Raw genomic sequence first — 18,541 nt, forward strand, 5'->3', positions numbered from 1 at the left:
CAAACTGAATTGGAATATTTTACAATTTCATGGTTCTCGATGTTTATTGCTGCATTTTTGTAGCCGTCATTACACTCAACCCTGCACCATGTTAGTGAACAGTGCTGCTTGACTCGTGGTCCAGTAGATTAATGGGGAGACAAGTTGACATCTAGTCACAAGTTTTGACTTGGTGAATCCAAGTCTGATCTTCTGTATAAATTCTCATCCAGGAATAAGGCACAATAGCATCCATTTTCCCATCTTCAGTATTCCTGGACATCCCTCCTGAGATCTTGGTACAGGATGAGGTGCCGCCTACAGACGCTCAGGTGGAGGTTGGCACTGGTTAAATGCTGCAGTCTAGTGGTGGCATTAGCAAAATGCACAGGACTAAAATGAATAGGATACAATTAGTTTTTTTTTAAATGAGTAAAATCAATGTGTCATGAGTGTTTCCTACAAACTATAGCCAGTGACTAACAGAAACAAATCAACAATTACACTTGAACATGAAACACGACAGTCATCTATATATCAATGAATTTATTTTTAAAAATGACTTCAAATACATGATGGAAAACTTGTGGAATTCATTTTTTTATGCTGTGCCTACATTTCTCACACTTTGGGGTTTCAACTGTTTGTTCTTTAAGCTACTTCCATACTATAGGGAATACCGTTTTCCTTTTCAAGGCAATTCCAAATCCACCACATACTGAGTTACCAGTTTATTATGTACACCTGTGTGGTCTAAACAATACAGAATGCCCTGCAGTTAATCCTGTCTTTGTGAAGTTTAGAAAGTTTCAATGTCAGAGAGGAGTTGAGCAGTCTGATCATTTTGGAGAGTTATTATTGGTGCTGATGTAGAATACCTAATAAACTAACTCAGTGGGGGTTCTTTGCAGTGCTGTAATTACAGGAGAAAGACCGTGAAACTGGTCTTGTGTAAACTTTGAAAAGGCAACAGAAGACGCAATCCCTCCTACAGAACCACAGAAGATCCCATCAGAAACCGGGCAGGGCCACAGTCACCGAGGCAGTTTGAGACAATGCTGTCTAGCACTGATGTTTAACAACTTAAAAACTGCTTATTATAGGCAATTGGAGTAATATTCCTGGGGCTTTGAGCAAAAGGATTACAAAACACATTTTGGACCATTTTTGAACTGACAGTAATAAGTTGATCCAAGGAAGTAAAGTATAATTTTGGTAATGATCCACGAGACAGAAAAAGAAACTAAATATTTACTACTTTCTAAACTTACTGTGGTAGATAGGACAGCTAATTCTTTCAACTCTGCAGATTGCCAAATTAAAAAGGGGCTCAAAACAGGGCAAAACCAACACTGGGACAAAGATAAAACTGGTGGGAAAGCAGAGTAAGTTGGGTCATGTTTGGATGAAAATTATACCATTGCATCATAGAAACATATCCATTCAGCTGAGGTACAGCATGCCATTTTTGATCCAAAACAAAATACTTAACTACATAGTATATTTCCTATATATCAGTTTATCCTCTGAATAGTGTTTTCTCCATCTTTCAATGCTTTGCCTTCTTTCACAACAGGTGAGATGGAAGGAAAAGTAAAGCACCAAAGAAATGCTCATGCACACTCACTGTTATACCTGTCCAGTCATTAAGTAAACCTGTATTGTAAAAATGTATGAATCAAAAGGAATGGAAATAACTTCAGCAGCTTTAGAATTAAAACCCTGGTGGGTGGGGAAAGAGTAAAGAGACAGTGAAGCATTTGGAAAACCTGCGATTGTCTCCTCTTGAACTTCAAGGAACTTTAAAGAAAACTAGAGGCATCCCAAATGTTGCATTCCTCTTCATCTCGCATTGCTCCACCCATATTCCCTGTCCTGACCACACTGTCATGGAAGACCCACGCCCCCCTAATTTGAAGTGAGGGACAGGAGTTCAGGAGCACCCCTGATCTGACACCACTCGTATTGGTCCCCTCCCCGTTCTCCTCCTCCAGATCTCCTTCTCTCTCCATCCCTCTGAGACTGAAGTGCATGACGAAGATTTCAGATGGAGGACTAGCGCTTTGCTTTGGCTTCTTCGGCTTCTTTTTCTGATAAAAAATAAGAAGCAACATAAAGAATGGTGGCAAATAATTTCAAATGTGGTTTTAAAATAAATAACAATAAAAAAATTTAAAAAATCCATAAAATTGCTCCAAAAAGTTTGAGTCCTAAAGTCTGCTGTTGTAATTCCTAATTATGAGGAAGGCACAAATAAGCTACTACAGTGGCAAATCTTGCATGATGTCAAGATATTTGTTAGTATATAGTATATAGTAAGCGTTCAGTATGTGTACAAACAAATCTTAACCAACAAATCATCAAGCTAAACTGAGTATACTGAATACTCATGTCACAATCAGAAGCTTTTTATACTGAAAATCCGCTCACTGGTGACTGAGAGTGCCATTGTTATACAGTATGTAACTGGATGATTACCTAAAAGCCACAGAAACATAGAAGGTTATAACTGTAGATGCAGGTGCTTGCTGAGCTATAAGCCTTATACAAAGTGCCTACACAGGTCTAGTTTATGAAATGAACTGAGGGAAACAAACCAGCTACAGAGTTAAGTTTCTCTTTAAAGATAATCAGAAGCAGTCGGAAGTGATGCGATTGCTTGCTGTTGTGTGCACTGATGTGTGCTTTCATTACTACGAATTTCTGAACAAAACTGAATGAAACTATTCAAACCTGCAGCGTGATTCATAACTTCCAACCTTAGTACATGATGTTTTAGATTTACATAATGGGTTTATGTTCACTGTTGTATATTCTCACCTTTCCTGAGTTCTTCTCTCTTCTTGGCAGCTTCCTCCCTCTGTTTCTTGATGATGGCCAGTCTGGCTAGGTCAGCCTTGGCCTGGTCCGTCTTCCCCTCAAGATGGAGCTTCATGTAGCGCTCCTTTGATTTCTGCTTCTCTATCTCCTCTCTGAGAGAAAAGAAGAGAATTCACATAGGATAAAGTGATACTTTATCTTATACAAAATAAATAAATAAATAAAAACCCACAAACCAGGATTAAAGACACTGTATAATTTCAGAAGCTTAAAAAAATAAATAACACAAATCCAAACTAGCCTTTTTGGGTAACTGAGCGACACTTACCTCTCCCTGCGACTCAGCTCTCTGGGAGCACTGACGTCTACTTCAGTCACCTTCTTGCTCTTCTGAGACACACGGTTAGGATTCTCGATCTCTATAAGCCCCTCCACCCCACTCCTCTTCCTGGACTGTGTGCAAAAAGGAACATCTTTATAACCTCAGTGACACAGGAGGGTGACTACAACCACCAACACAGAGCTTGTAAATAAATACAAATCCTTTTGAGTTTATTGGGTGCGTGCTAATATGGCGGTTACTTTAGTCAAACATTATCTGGGTGTATGTTTGTCCTTTAAAAAAAAAAAAAACAAGCACATTTTAGACCCATTTTATAGTTAATTGTCCATGTTCTTATTCCCTCTGATGACTGGCTGAAGTTAACTATATTATGAAAGGACAGTGATAGCAGCTACAATGGTACAAGTTTAATAGCTAAATCCATTTCAGCAAGGCCAAACGTCAACAGTAAATATTAGGTGTGTTGTGGGTCCTTCAGTGTTAAAGAGAAAGAACTTCTTTCTAGACTAAACAGAAACACGTTCCTGCTCAAAAACGCAGATAGTTTCAGTTTTTTTCAAGATTTTCAGAAGCAATTTAAGAGAGAAATTAGGAAAATATCCAGAGCACTAATGATTCACTTAAAAACTAAGGATTAATTAAATGCTGCAATGATAAATCTTCAATTCTTGCCCTCTTGAGCTCTTATATTGAACAAATTTGCACCCAAAGCCAATTTACCAAACCAAACAGTTTTACTTAGCCAATAATATACCCTTGTCATCACTCACCTCAGACTCTTCATCACTGCTGCTCTCTTCCTCAGACTCTGAAGAGCTCTCTTTTTCTGCGCCAGCATTTTCTTCCTGTTAACACACACACAATATCACACCTGATCTGACCTGACACAGAAACGCCACGTCTGCCTCAAAATGTCTTTCACTCACCATCTCTCTCTGCACTCTCATCTGTCGGTCAATCTCCTCAGGATTGCTGAACTGCTTTCCTCGGCCCTTGTGGCCTTTTTTACCTGCAAAACAGTTGTCGGAGTTGTCACTGGCAAATCAACGGTATCCAAATGTAAGGCTTACTACAAAGTTTACTGAATTCTTTTCAGTACAGGTGGGGACACATTTATGTTCATGCTAAAATCGAAAGCTGGGGGTGGACTCAAAATCAGCAACAACTGTACAATATAATGTGATTCAATAAACTGGCCCTAGAATAAATACTACCTTAATAAAAGTGTTTGTCTGTACTGATAAGTCTGAACTAAACACTGTGATAATCTCTGAGGTATTTCTCAGGAACAGATCCTTGTACAGAGCAGGTCAGTGTATTTACAGTTCTACGTGAAGATCTCACGATATTAGTGCAAAAACACGCAGAGACCGTGTGTGGAGGGAGATGAGTCACACATAACGTTCACTAAAGGCCAGCTTCTTTCACCGGCAAGTGTTGTGGCGTCTGGGCGTCGGAAAAGGACGTTTAGCAAAAGATAGATAGTGAATACTTCAACAAAGTATTTGTGACCATATCTGGCAATAGTGACAACCGCCAACGGCCAGGTATTAAAATAAATATTACTATACATGTTAAAGTAAGCCGAGGCGGTCTCATGTGCACATGGTACTGGCGGTTAAACAAAACTGGCCAAAAATGGGACAATTCAAACCGTTATCTGTGTTGAAATTACAAAGCAGCTGGAAGCTGTGTTCACGTGAAGTCATTAATTAACAACTGGTACGTTTGCTGTGTCTTCCGTGAGTCGCTCATACCCGTAAAATACACTCTGCTAACCGGTTAGCATGCCATAAGCTAAGCATGTGAGAGTTCAACAGGAATTCATACTACTTTAGCTAACGATCTGCTAGCTAGAATTAGCTTGCTAAAAATTAGCATGTCACATTAACTATAATAATAATACTTACCGCCTCGAGGCATTATTAAAAGTGAAGTCTGTACAGATGAAGTCCGCTGCTATATCGCCGAATAACTTGACAGTTGTACAAGTAAAGCCGGCGGTTTAAAGTCCGAGAAGAAAAAGGCTAGAAACTACTTCGTGTCTCCCGCTGTCGGTAGCACAAAAGTCGAAACGCTGCATTCAGTCGGGACAGCTTGCTCCTCCGTAGTTGGGACCATTAAACCAATCACTGCACGGAGCTTTTGACTGACATGTTGATCCACCAATTAGCTGGAGAGACTAAAACTCAATTAGTGAAAGGCCGTACCTCTCACTGACAGGAATACTTAATGGATTTGATTATATCACGGCGATTCTGCCTCGAGAAAATCTCTTCTTTTTGGTGGTGGTGGTGGTACATTTGACAAGGGATAGAAATATGAGCATTACGTCATTGTATTGGTAATATTACTATGTAATTAGAATACTAGCGATTTAACAGAAGATTTAAACACATTTTCTATCCTGGTTGGTATAGTACTTAGTACACACATTATTTACCATGATCTCATTTCAGATGTGATCCATTTTGTTCCCAAGGTCAAGAATAAAATTTCAAATTACTAGCATTTTTTATGCAAGAAAAAACAACAGTAGCTTTAAGATAATGTGGAGAGATGGATGAAAAGTTAAGATAGTTAACAAAGTGCTATTCTGTACTTTTCAAAATACTTTTGTTTTGGGTAGTTTGTTTGTCATTCACATCTCTACCTATATATCTGTTCTCTTGTTAATGTGTTATGTATGATAAGGATGATCAAAGCACTACAATTCAAAAAAGTATTGATCCAATAAGAGATTAAGGTATTTTTATAAAAACTGTAAATGATAATAAAAGAAAAACTGCTGCTATCCTGTCATGGATTTTATTTTCAATCTCAATCCAAAAAATCTTAAAAGAAATGTCAGCCTATACTTGCAATGCAGATGTAAAAGTCATATAAAATATTCTTTGTATTGACTAAAGGTGTTGATTCACTTGTTTCAGGTTTATGGGGCTATAATTAAACAAATGCAGGACAGAACAAATCAAGCAAAGTAGTCACTAAATCTGATTAAATGGTACCTGCTTTAAAAATGAATACCAGCAGGGTCCGGACCTACGACACAGGAGTCCTTATTATGAGAAAATTATGGGCTCTTTATTTGATTTCTGTTCTTACAAGCAAAAAACAAAAAAACAAAACAAAACAAAGTAACTTTTTTATACACCAATAAACTTCAAACTTCCTATGAATACAAAAACAGCTAAATTCCCTTAAAGAAAAGTTCTTATGATGAAGGCATCAAATCTGTTCTGTCACTTCTTCCTTCGATGCTGAGTCTTTATATCTTCCACTTCTTTCTCCATCAGGTGGTACTCTACTGTCGTCTCTGTCAACTTGAAGGGAAAGATTACATATCAGTTATTTATTAGCTTCGGTAAGACACCAACAAACATCAACAATTGGAGTGGTAATCAATTGTATAATTGAAATGTATGAAGCTAAACTTTTTAGAAGACAGACAAACAGTGTTAGACCTGTGCTAAACCTATGTTGCAAGCACGGTCATGTAGCCAGAGGGTGATAACATGTATTGGCCCTGTCACACAAATGACAAACACTTGTTTATCCCAGTACACTGCATCAGTGTGATGTAAAATCATAACTAAAGCTGCTCAGCTCTCACCATGTCCAAGAGGATTTCAATCTTTAGTTTCAGGAGATTGTTTTCCTCCTCCAGTTGTACGTTTCTTTTCTTAAGCCGCTGCAGGTCTCTACCAGATGCATTCCCACCAGATTCTGTTTCGACAAATGGCACAAAAAAAAAGATTACTGCAATGTTGACTATCCGGAGACAGACAACGATCTAGCACATTTGGCAACACCTGCCTTGTAGTCAGCATTAACAAAGTTATTACCCGTTATCCACTGTCCCTCTTCAAACTTCCAGCTCTGACCTCCGATGTTCATCACAGGAGGTCCATATTCAAGACCCAGCTCTATTTCTCTTGTTGAGCGATCCAACTAAAAGAGATAAGGCAAAAAACAACAGATCAGTCTACATGCACAATCAATGAACAACAGCCAACACATTGTATAGCTGAACCACCTTTTGTACAATCTTCATTTCAGCTGTCTCGAAACACGCTTACTTTCGTTCATCCTCCACTCTTGACTGATGTTTAGATTTAATAATGAGATACAAGGATATTATCATTAAAACAGTGTCTTTAGTATATTCAGTTTATCAATCCCGATGATGTGAAAGAACAGTAAATTCTCAAAACTCACCGTGTGAAGGCTGGACAAGGATGCAGATTTGCGAGGTGGAGTCTTCTTCGGACTGAATGTGTTTCCAAACAGCGGCATCTTTAGTATTTTTTTAAAGTCCTGTATAAGAGATGGTTCAATAATAGTAGCATTAGTATTTTTTTAGGTGCCAGTATTACGTAGCCAAAGTATGTATTTATCGTTGCTAACGGTACATTACCGAACTAATGCTAGTTGGCTAACACTCGCTAGTTGTGATTATTACTCATACCTGACATTTAATTCAAACTTTCGACTGCCTCACAGGGGTTAGTTGTTGTGTCACTGAAAACATGTAGCCAATATATTTACCTCCATAAGACTATTTATTTAAATTCTTAACGTGGTGGCAGAAATTCTTTTCTCTCCAAACAAAACCATGCTTGCTACTGCGCAAGTGTGAAAGTTCCATTTGTCTAAAGTAGATTACCCACTTTAATATTGCATAGCTTCACTATTAAGCAACCGGATATAACTTTGCAACAACATCAAGTTGAAGAAATTTAAAGTTGAATTCGTTGCTTGAATACTCTATTTCGGGCGGTATTTGCACGTTTTAATAATCAAAATCCCAAGAGGCTAAAGAAAATATCCCCCTATTTGAGGGAGAAAATGGTACCACCCATGTAACGTAAAGGCATCACCATGGTGATTGCTTCATCCGGTCTTTCAAAGCGTTTATATTATCATGATCTAATTGTTTATTCGGATAAATAAATAAAAAGTAATCATTTTAAAAACCTCGTTTGTTGAAACGAATTATATGGACAATAAAATAATAATTATCCATCTAAAAATGTCAGAACTAGGTCCTGTAGTCTAGATATAAAACATAATGACCACGCCCTCTTGTCGTACAGCCCCAGTGGCCTAATGGATAAGGCACTGGCCTCCTAAGCCAGGGATTGTGGGTTCGAGTCCCATCTGGGGTGGTCGTTTTTATAATGGGGAGGAAGAAATTGTTTCACGGACTATAATGATGATTGAGTGTGAAAAATGTTACAAAAATTCAAGATTAATAGCAAATGCAAGACATCGATTCATCGATCCATCGGCTACTGAGAAATCGCCCTTCATCACCGTCGCTCCACACAGAAGTTACCATAATAAGAAGCTTTATTTATTGAAATACATGATAAGCAGAGACTCGCAGGGAAATATCAACTGACAATGGAGAAGCAGAGCTTCAAACTGTGCGTGCTGCTTAGCGCTTTGGCTGCATCAGTGGAAACTTACCGTGAGTAACGTTGCTGTGGTGTGTCTCAACCACGACGAGAACTAATTTTAAATCCAACATAATTCAGTTAAACCTACTGTTGAAAAGAAAGTCTCTTTGTTACAGTTTGTTACAATTCATGGTGGCACCTAGTTTTATGTTACGTTTTATATAATGTTAATTTTGTTTGCTCTATTCTGCTCTATTCTATTCTACATTTCCATTTAGTTTTTTTTAAATATGTCACATAATTATTAGACTATATAGGCCTTCCTCGAAATTCCACAACAATATATATTTAAGCAACTACATACTACTCTTTTTAAATGGCTGTGTTTATTTATGTTTACTGTGAATGGATGGATACTGTTTAATGGAAGTAAACCTTTTTATGTACAAATTTACCCACCCAGTAAAAACCAGATTTAGTTTCAAGTAGTACATTATGCCTGTGTGGTCAAGCAGCTACACTTATCAATGTGAACCCCCGTGCTAGTCTATAAAGATTAATATTCATTTGTCTAGTTACCGAAACCACTCAAGCAAAAGCTGCGTTTTCCTTATAGCTCATTCTATTGGTGTCATAACATTATCTTACATAATGAGTGTTATCCAACCTCAACCCTGTAACCCCGTCCATCTTCCTACAATGGTAGAGCTCCAAGAGGCCACTGTGTACTGGGATGCTGCCCAGAAAAGTGTGATCCTGAAGGAAGGGGTGATGGAGACAGACGGGGGAGCCTATGGTTACTTCAATGATACTCTACTCTTCTCTGGATGGGGTGTCTTGGATATCTGCGCAGGTTACGGAGGAATCACACAGGAAGACGAGACCACCTTCTTCCTGGCTGGGTACCTGGAGGGTTACCTGACTGCTGGGTGAGGAGCCCAACTCAGGCTTCCGATATTTGGAAGGGAAAAGCCCATTTGCATGAAGTCTCTCAAACAGAAGCTTTTTGAAACATGGAGTCAGTTACTGGTCCAGTATCAGTGGACAAATAAAAAAAAGTCACGTACACATATTATCAATTCAAGTCTCAATGCTGAAATTCCTGTGTTTATAGATGTTTACTTTACCGTCAGAAATCATGAAAGTAGCACAATATATTTTTGGATTAAGGCCGACTTGAATTAAAATAGCTGTCACCTATGTCGGGATAATTCATGTCCCACAGATTTTTAAAGGCCCTTTCACGGGCGACATTTTGACATGTCACAATGGAAAAATCACAGGTAAAAATAATGAAAAATGAATGATGGGTGAATTCAGTTTCAGGGTCCTGGTGTTGTGAATGCTGGCACACACTCGGGACTCACTGGGATGCTGGAATAGAACAGAGCCATTGTTAACGTTAGTAGTACCATCTGTGCATTTGCTGCTATGACAGGTCAAGATGTATGCTGTGAAAAGGGCCTAATCTACAGCGTTGTGACGTACCAAACGTGTACCAGTGTTAACATATTCCAAATGTAAATAAATGTTAGCAGTGCACCATATTACTTCATCTAGAAATAATGCATTCAAAATTCAGTCATCCAAGAAAAGAATGAGAGGAGCATCAATTGCGAGAATTCTAGCAAAAAACTGAAAGTATCTTTAAAATTGTGGCAGCACTTATAAAATGAAACATAAGAGACAAACTTTAATGTGGATACAAACCTGAAACATGTTTTCCGAGCTTTGTTACACATTACTGGGTGGGGTTAGTAAATTAGGTTGCATTTCTGTTTACAGTTTTGGCAGTGTAGCTAGTCATTTTAGCTGTAACTTTTGGACTGTGTTTACTTAGTGTCATGGAGATGGAAATCTGCACCGTTCTTATTTTTTTCTCCATCGCAGACAGATGTTTAATCATTACTCCAACATGTACCCTCAGCTGATAAAGGATGAGAAGGTTTTGAATCCCCTGAAAAAGTTCTTGAGGTACAGTCTTATTATCTGTTCAAATGCAAAATGCAAAAAAAAAAAGACGTTTGTGCATACAGTGATTGTTGTAATTCCAAATTTAGAAGTGCTGAAAAAGTCCGGCAGCAGATTTGAGAAGCAACCGAACGCACAAATTAGTAACAGAAACAGCCCAAACCCCGTCTGTCAATGATCCACAGCAAACAGGACCAATGGGCCAGAGAGCAGGTGAAGCTGAGGAGAAACAGTGACCCCCTGTGGAAGCATCTGGGACTGATCCTGGCCCAGCTGGATGGACTCCATGCCGGAGCTGGACAGTGGGCCAAGAGCAAACACAGAGAGGTGTGTGAATGTGTGTTGGAGACTTGGTGAAAGAGTTGTCACAGTATCATTTCATTCATCTCTGCCACTTTCTCTCCTTGCTGCGCAGCCTCTGTCAGCGTTTGCAGTCCAGTTTCTGAATGGCGTTGGTGACCTCCTGGACCTCGTCCCAGCTCTGACACCTCGCTCCAACTCCTCCACAGGGGCCGGCACTTTCAGGACGCCAGGAATGGGCCACTGCACTGCTCTCATAAAGGTTAGGCCAAGTTCATTTAGCTCAGGCTGTGACGGAGCACTTGGGAAACATCAGCATAGGTCTAATTGCTTTTATTGCGAGCCCTTGTGTGTGGGTTTTCCTCTTGTTAAGTGTGTCAATGAGTGTTTTCTCTTCTGCCTACACCCATTCAGGGAACAAAAACAATGTGCAAATGGAAGAGAGGACTCTGAGCGATGCTGTGCAATCAGAAATCCTGCATCATTAGGTTTAAATTAATGACATTTTGTTTCTTATTATCTCCTTTAGTTACAGGAACCTTAATGTTGGTGTAATTTCTGTTTATGGATTTATTTAAGTTGCCCCTAATTTAAACAAAATGTTGTCTACAATTTGAAGTACTTAACTGAAGTTGTCACATTTATCAGTAATTAGAGAAATAATCAAAAGGTTTCATCTTCTTCTGTTGGGGTTGTTGAGAGACATTATGAGAAATGAAGGAGATCAAAACCTTCAATTATGGGGTTTTATGGTTTTTCAAAAGGGCGAGGTGCATTTCATGTAAATAAGGCAACACAAGGACAATGACAATGCTACCATGCTAATGTTTAATGTTTACAGTGTTCACCGTCTTAGTCTAGGGTGTTATCGTGCTAATGTTTGCTGGTTAGCACCAAATACAAAGTACAGCTGGAGTTGATGGGAATGGGTTCAGTTCTCCAGGTATTTGCTCAGAAACAAAAGTATTCGGACTCATCAAAATGTTGACCTGATGATGGCGCTGGATAAAAAACATTTAAGCAACACCAAAGTTATTACATTTATGACAATTATTATTACAATTCCAGAGTCATTTGTTTTCTATTAAAAAAAAAAAAAAAAAAAGCATACATGCCCCAGTACAAGGCCTGTTCTCTCTCTGGTCTCTGTGTCTCAGGTGCTGCCAGGCTTTGAGAACCTGCTGTTTGGCCACTCTAGCTGGTACACTTATGCAGCCACCACGCGCATTTATAAACACTGGGACTTCAGGGTGTTTGACACACACATCGCCACTGGAAAGATGTCGTTCAGCAGCTACCCTGGTAAGCACACACGCGCATGCACACACACACACACACACACACACGAGACTGTGTACACTTTTTCCTAAGAGAAGTAAAGTTAGATTTACAGCTTGCACATAAAACAGCCTTCTCTGAGAGTAAAGCACAACTTTTCTTGTAGAAGAGCCCTGAGCTGAGGTGAGCGTGTCCTTAATCCACACAGTTTCATTTTCATCTTGGAAAATACAAACACTGACATCAAAGCCTTAATCCGGATCCTCAATTAACATTCCCTACTGAATGTAATTCTTCTGCAAAGCACACAGCTTAGTCAGTGACAAGGAAACATCTACCACAGTGTGTGTACACCCAAATAGAGCCAAGATAAAATGGATTCTCTCAATGTCAAGTCAGAGGAGGCCAAATAATTTAGTGGGCAAAGATTTGCCAAGTTGTCCAGACCCTAAAAATCCTCTTACAGGCTCCATTGCTATCAGAACACAAGTGGTTTTAAAGTCCTATTTTTAGAGGCCGGGATGCCAAAGATATCACTTCACTATATTAAAAAGAAGAGATGAAATACACTGCTGCCAGTGGAGGTGGTGTGTGACCTCTGCAGCCTTCTTAAGCCGCTTTCCCTCTGACAGTGACAAACATTTAGCATAGTAAGCAGATCAGGGCCAACAAGAAACGTTATATAGAAGAAGAGGTAGAGGAGGGAGAAAATATTCTTCCCCTTATCATTTGTTTTGATAAAAGCTAGAGCAGTATCGTATTTTCATTTTTAATAGCAGTGACAGAAGCAGCTGTAGTTGTATTACAAGTAGTGGTATTGTCATGGCAGTAGCAGTAGTATTAAGAGAAGCAGAAGTATTCGCTTTTCCTGTATGTAGTAACAGTGTACCAGCAGGTGTAATATGATCAGTACGACAAGCTGTGTTTATTCGCAGAGAGAACAACAATAGCAGTAACATTTTTCATAGTACTGCTATTAGTGATACTAAATCCCATAATAGAAGTGATACAAGTCTAAGTGAAAGCAGCAATACATCAAAATATGATTCTGCATTACAAGTAAAATTCTGCTCAGTAAAAGTAGGTGAGTAATGGCAGATAAATGTATTGTATTGGAATGGTACAAATTTTAAATACTTAATCTGCAGCAATGCGTCATATTTTATATGATGATGATAGTCTGATTGAAGGATCTTAATCTGCAAAGCAAGTAGTAACTAAAGCTTTCAAAAGATGTAGAGGAACAAAAATTGTATTTCCCTATGAAATGTATCGGAATAGAAGTATGAAGTAAATTAAAATGGATATCAATTGCTAAACCATTGCTAAATACTGTGGTTGGCTGTGGTTGTTTTTGAGGGTATGAAACGATTTCATCACATCCTTGTTTGCTTTCCCCTCCTTTTTTAAATATTCCCTTTTAAATCTATGACCGCCGCTTCCTCCTCCTCCAGGCTTCCTGATGTCTCTGGATGACTTCTACCTGCTTGGGAGCGGCCTGCTGATGACTCAGACCTCCATCGGTGTCTTCAACGCCTCTCTGTTCTCTCAGCTCAGCCCTCACAGCCTGCTGGCCTGGCAGAGAGTCCGCCTGGCCAACGGCTTGGCGCGCAGCGGAGAGGAGTGGGCTCACGTTTTCTCCAAATACAACTCAGGTGCTGGATCCCAGTCGAGATGGGGGTGGGGGGGTCGAGAGGGCTTTTGTCATCCATTGTTGCTGAAACCTTACTGTCAAATCCCACGGCAGCAGCCAGAACCGTCACCCAAACAACAACATAGACCCAAAAATGTGCGACAGATCTGTTGATGATATATTTTGAATTATTTCAGTTGTCTTTGAACCTGGTTTCCCTCTTAAGATAGCCGACACCCATCTTCATTATCAGAGCGTCATTGCACTGCAGAGGGATTGGTTGCTAGGGAGGATGCATACTGAAACAGTCGCAGGAGGCCAGACATTACGTTAAGTGAGTAACGGTTATTTGAGTAATACAAAGATGGGACGTGACAGAGAAATTAGAACAAATAGAGGATAGTGAGACTTGCAGATAGGCATGAAGGATTACCTTGTCCTGGGAATAAAACCCAAGTTTCCATAGAAGGTTAGCAGACTCTCAAACAGACCATCCTTCTTGTTACACAACATTTGTGTGTGTTAATTGGGCAGCTGCTTTGATCTTTCGCGTCATGTTGCTATGGGAGGGCAGAGGAGGACAGGACAGAGTGTTCTTGAGACTGACAGTCCTCTCATCCTCCGGCGGCTCTCCCTGCTCTCATGCTCACCTTTTCTGCCAAACTGTTGTGGTGGCCTGTGGGCAGTCAACACGAGAGCTTTTACCTTAGCCTGTGTTTTCTGGTTGTTTAGATAGGGTTAGATGTGGGATTTATTGTCTGAGCAAGTCAGTCACTCCCGGACCAGAAATGCACTAGATCCCTCAGGCGCATGCTAGACTGTGCATGGTATTTTTTTTCTGGCAGCCAACTTCAGCCAGTTTTGTATCAACAAGACAAAGAGTCTACAGCCACTCTAACAGCACTCTGTGGCTGTACTTGCCTAGTTGTGTTTTGAGCTAAATGCTAATGTCAGCATGTTAACATGCTCACAGTGACAAAGCTAACATGCTGACTTTCAAGAGGTAATAATGTTCGCCGTGGTCACCATCTTAGTTCAGCATGCAAATTAACACTCAACACAAAGTATAACTGAGGCTGATATGAACGTCATTAGTTTTGCAAGTATTTGGTCATGAACCAAAGTATTGGACAAATTGAAATTTTGACCTGTTGGTGCAAGATGAAAAATTAAAGGATCACCAAAGTTATTACAGTTTTTTCCTGAGGGGTGTCAGTGATGTCTGCAACAATCCATCTCCCAGTCTCGTAGCAATCCGTCCAGTATTTGTTGAGACACGTCACTGAAAACCACAAATGCACATCATGATACATCCCGTGGGAAACCTGAATATCTCTGCAAAATTTGGCACAAATCCATCTCGTAGACTTTGAGATATTTTACGTGAAAACTTTAACTTGCTGGTGGATCAGCAAAGTCATTAGGATCCATCCTTTGGACACCATGCTTATCTGTAGCTCACAAGTTCCATGGCAACCCATCCAGCTGTTGCTGAGACATTTCAGTCTGAAACAGAGGGATGGACCAACCGACAGACCGGCATTGCCATCCCAAGAGCGATACTGCTAAACAAAGTTGTGTAAGATTGGATCAGCTGCCTAATATAAGTTCTCAGATGTCAGGGCATACTTGAATTTGCCACCAAGGAGAGTTTTGAAAGTATCCCTGATCTCATATGCAGAGCAGAATAGAACTGTGATCAGAAATGGAAGTAAATAATAAAGATGACCTCTTCTTGACTGTAACGGACTAATCTCAAGCAAGTTTTACGGCAAATTAATTTTTGTAATGTTATGAAATTAAACCAGTATCTGCTTTCAAAACAAGAAATCAAAACCTAAAAACTAACAGCAATCTTAGGATAATGGTCAGCGCTTATATAAAATGTATGTGATTTGTGGTTAACGGAGTAAAACATGCGAAATCCTTTTGATGGTCCATTCAGTATCAATTGTAAAGGTCTTCCAGGAAGGAGAAGCAGCCAGATTACCATTTTACAAGCTGATGAATTTGTTTTGTTCCGTATTTCAGGTACATATAACAGCCAGTACATGGTGGTGGACCTGAGCAGGGTCTCTCTGGGTCACAGTATAAGGAATGGAGCTCTAACTGTGGTGGAGCAGATTCCTGGCAAGGTGATGCAGTCTGATCAGACTCAAGCTTTACGCAGAGGTAAGAAACAAACACTATCAGCTTCTGTTTGTATGTGTCTAAAGGTTTTTTCTTTTCTTTTTTTTTAGTTTTATCTAGGATGGCTGTTTGAGATAATAATGTGCCTGGACAACCTCCACCTTCAATGTGCTACACTTGGCAGGTTATTGGCCATCCTACAACATACCATTTCATGTTGAAATCTACAACCTGAGTGGGTACGGTGTTATGTGGAAGAGATATGGAGTAGACTTCTCCTATGACCTCTGTCCCCGAGCCAAAATCCTCCGCAGGGACCAGGCCAAGGTGTCTAACCTCAACTCCCTCAAATACATCATGAGATACAACAGTAGGTAGAACAATAACTCTTGCATTCCTAATATTTTAGAGCTTCTTCTGAACACAAAGGGTTTTAGAGATGTGACAGAAAACTCAAACAAATAATTCGGAGTATTGTTGCTGTTTTCAAAACTGTAACCAGTATGAGTAAAGGTTAGACTGGTTCTGTTGCAGACTACAAGAGAGACCCCTACTCCAAGGGCCATCCGTGTAAAACCATCTGTTGCCGTAACGACCTGAGACCAAGGAGACCACGCCCGGGAGGTTGCTATGACACTAAGGTCAGAGGTCCTCAGCACATCAGTGTCAGGATCAAGTTTGAGCTATGCTCAGTAGTTTAATGGGAGGATTTTGTGCCATTACGAAATTTGATAGCAAATTTTTTGCAAGTGTATTTACGTGTTTTCGATGATTGTTTAATTCAGTACAACATTAATGACAGAAGATTTTCCACATTCTGTTTTTATTCTTTCACGGCAGGTCAGTTTAAAAGAGTTACCTCACAAAGGTCCTTTCTGATCCCAGCTACCTAAAATGTTTCCTGGCAGTCCATCCGACATTTGTCAAGACATTTTTCAGGCAAAAACCACAAATGTAAGCCTTATGGTGGAGCTAGCAGAAAAGTCAGGGGATCACCAAAGGCATTTTGATTCATCATCCAGGGAGCAATGAATATGTGTACAAACCTTGGTGCCCATTCATCCAGTAGATGTTGAGATATTTCATAGGATAACTGAAAAATGTAACCTGCTTGTGATGCTAGAGGAAAAGTCAGGGGATCTCCTGATCTTTCTTAGAGGCCTTTCCACTGTAAAGAAAAAAACTGAGGGGAAACACTGAATTCTTTTCATTTCTGGCTTGAAAAAAGTCAAATTGAATTTGATCAGCAGCTTAAAATGTCATGGAACCCACAATGGTCAAACCCATGCATTATAAGTGAAGCACAGGTTTTGAATTACTAAACTTCATTAATGGCAACAGAGATGTCTTCATGGATGCACACAATGTCAATTTGTTATCCGACCCTTATTAAATGTCCACTCTTTCTTCCTGTTACTCACTCCCTCCCTTGTGCCCCTCCCTCATCATCTCTGTCTCACGGTACAGGTGACAGACTACCAGATGGCTCTCCAGCTGGTCGCGGAGGCAATAAACGGCCCCACGACACAGGGCGGTCTGCAGCCGTTCTCATGGCAATCCTTCAATCCTTTCCCTTCGTCACCATGAGGCCCGCAGTGCGCCGACCCTGAGGGGCGCAGAGACAGAAGATACCATCCTTAAATGTTTTGTCGCGATGCTGAAAATCCTGGTGATGCAGGTGTGATAACAGGGCACAATTTAGAAGACTGGCAATATAAATGTCTCACTAGTTTGGTCAAAAATATGATTAAAATATTTACAAAGTTTTAATTTAATTTAATTATTCTTTAAAGGTCAAATATAGAAATGGGACAATCTGTTTAATTTGGTTTCCCACCATAGTGTATAGTTGATTTGAATGTAGTATTGCTACAGTGTTATTACATTACATTATTTCAAAACTGACTCATGCCAGTCTGAGGTAGGACACCAGGTAGATTTTTTTTATTATTAAACTATTTACTAATCCCTTGGTACATCATCCTAAAATGCATTTTGAAGTCAGTTTGCATTATGACAGTGTCCTCTGAATTAAGATGAGGATTATCGATTTATCAGCAGTGTTTGCACGGACTTCTTAAAAGTTTGTTCCACAAAGTTTTGGATGTTAGCCATCAGGGAAATGCTATTAATTGTTTATTATTTATGTATTAAGATATTAATTTATTTGTTTTATTATTGTGTTTAAAGGTCTATGCAATGTTTACTCAGGTTTGCTCTGTGTGGAACAAAATAATCTGACTGACTTTATCTAAATATTAACGAATGATAAAATCTTCATTTATGCATTTTGTCTGGTACTAAGTATTCAGAAAAGTTTCATAAAAACTACAAGGCCCAGTTTTAGATCTTTGTCGAGTTTATCAAGTGGAACGAGACCCAAACTGGAAATTGGGCAACTTTATTTCAAAATAAAGCTTTTAAGTTTTTTTTGTTTTTTTTTGTTTTTTGAAGAGCAGCTCATCTCTAAGGATCAGCTGATTCCATGGATCAAATACAGAATAAAAATCATAACTTAAATATTTAAAATAGAACAATAAAAACATAAAGTCTTAAACAGCATTTGATGGTATGTCAAATCAGGTTCTCCACCATGCTACTTTTCGATTTGCAGAATAGTTTTACCAATAGGCTAACATCTCAGCCTGTATGGTATAGATTTAAACCAATAATTAAGATAATTCA

At 39.4% G+C, this 18,541-nt stretch overlaps 3 protein-coding genes and 1 non-coding gene across 5 annotated transcripts; 2 read left to right on the forward strand and 2 right to left on the reverse strand.

Annotated features, from left to right (window-relative positions):
* Positions 1 to 510: 510 nt before the first annotated feature.
* Positions 511 to 5,280, reverse strand: pdap1a (pdgfa associated protein 1a). Its single transcript, XM_040134398.1, has 6 exons — positions 5,053 to 5,280; positions 4,069 to 4,151; positions 3,913 to 3,987; positions 3,128 to 3,252; positions 2,800 to 2,951; positions 511 to 2,069 (listed from the first exon to the last, which is right to left on the reverse strand). Exons 1-6 carry the CDS (start codon positions 5,063 to 5,065, stop codon positions 2,035 to 2,037), a joined length of 483 nt encoding a protein of 160 aa, XP_039990332.1. The 5' UTR covers positions 5,066 to 5,280; the 3' UTR covers positions 511 to 2,034.
* Positions 5,281 to 6,199: 919 nt separating this feature from the next.
* On the reverse strand, positions 6,200 to 7,803 carry cby1 (chibby homolog 1 (Drosophila)). 2 transcript variants are annotated; one of them, XM_040135546.1, is made up of 5 exons: positions 7,691 to 7,803; positions 7,361 to 7,459; positions 6,988 to 7,093; positions 6,756 to 6,868; positions 6,200 to 6,465 (listed from the first exon to the last, which is right to left on the reverse strand). In XM_040135546.1, the coding sequence occupies exons 1-5, from the start codon at positions 7,694 to 7,696 to the stop codon at positions 6,385 to 6,387; spliced, it is 405 nt and encodes a 134-aa protein (XP_039991480.1). In that variant the 5' UTR covers positions 7,697 to 7,803; the 3' UTR covers positions 6,200 to 6,384. The 2 variants fall into 2 exon arrangements, with proteins under 2 accessions (XP_039991480.1, XP_039991481.1); XM_040135547.1 differs by having other exon boundaries at positions 7,611 to 7,794.
* A 434-nt stretch (positions 7,804 to 8,237) lies between these two features.
* Positions 8,238 to 8,310, forward strand: trnar-ccu. The gene has a single exon. It is a non-coding gene; the product is annotated as a tRNA-Arg (tRNA).
* Positions 8,311 to 8,521: 211 nt separating this feature from the next.
* On the forward strand, positions 8,522 to 17,443 carry LOC120794709 (phospholipase B-like 1). The gene is made up of 10 exons (XM_040135961.1): positions 8,522 to 8,615; positions 9,251 to 9,473; positions 10,701 to 10,842; positions 10,931 to 11,077; positions 11,973 to 12,117; positions 13,548 to 13,748; positions 15,758 to 15,898; positions 16,041 to 16,226; positions 16,391 to 16,497; positions 17,324 to 17,443. The coding sequence occupies exons 1-10, from the start codon at positions 8,549 to 8,551 to the stop codon at positions 17,441 to 17,443; spliced, it is 1,479 nt and encodes a 492-aa protein (XP_039991895.1). The 5' UTR covers positions 8,522 to 8,548.
* The last annotated feature ends 1,098 nt before the right edge of the window (positions 17,444 to 18,541 follow it).

Source organism: Xiphias gladius, chromosome 9 (assembly GCF_016859285.1).
Source record: "Xiphias gladius isolate SHS-SW01 ecotype Sanya breed wild chromosome 9, ASM1685928v1, whole genome shotgun sequence".
Taxonomy (NCBI): Eukaryota; Metazoa; Chordata; class Actinopteri; order Istiophoriformes; family Xiphiidae; genus Xiphias; species Xiphias gladius.

Coding starts and splice junctions, on each gene's coding strand:
- pdap1a (XM_040134398.1), bottom strand. Junction 2,952..3,127: donor GAGCTGAGTCGCAGGGAGAG/GTAAGTGTCGCT, acceptor CTTTTCTCTCAG/AGAGGAGATAGAGAAGCAGA. Junction 2,070..2,799: donor GAGAGAAGAACTCAGGAAAG/GTGAGAATATAC, acceptor ATTTTTTATCAG/AAAAAGAAGCCGAAGAAGCC.
- cby1 (XM_040135546.1), bottom strand. Junction 6,869..6,987: donor AGAGGGACAGTGGATAACGG/GTAATAACTTTG, acceptor TTGTCGAAACAG/AATCTGGTGGGAATGCATCT. Junction 6,466..6,755: donor TTGAAATCCTCTTGGACATG/GTGAGAGCTGAG, acceptor TTTCCCTTCAAG/TTGACAGAGACGACAGTAGA.
- LOC120794709 (XM_040135961.1), top strand. CDS start 8,549: ATGGAGAAGCAGAGCTTCAAACTGTGCGTGCTGCTTAGCGCTTTGGCT. Junction 13,749..15,757: donor TTTCTCCAAATACAACTCAG/GTGCTGGATCCC, acceptor TCCGTATTTCAG/GTACATATAACAGCCAGTAC. Junction 16,227..16,390: donor ATACATCATGAGATACAACA/GTAGGTAGAACA, acceptor GTTCTGTTGCAG/ACTACAAGAGAGACCCCTAC.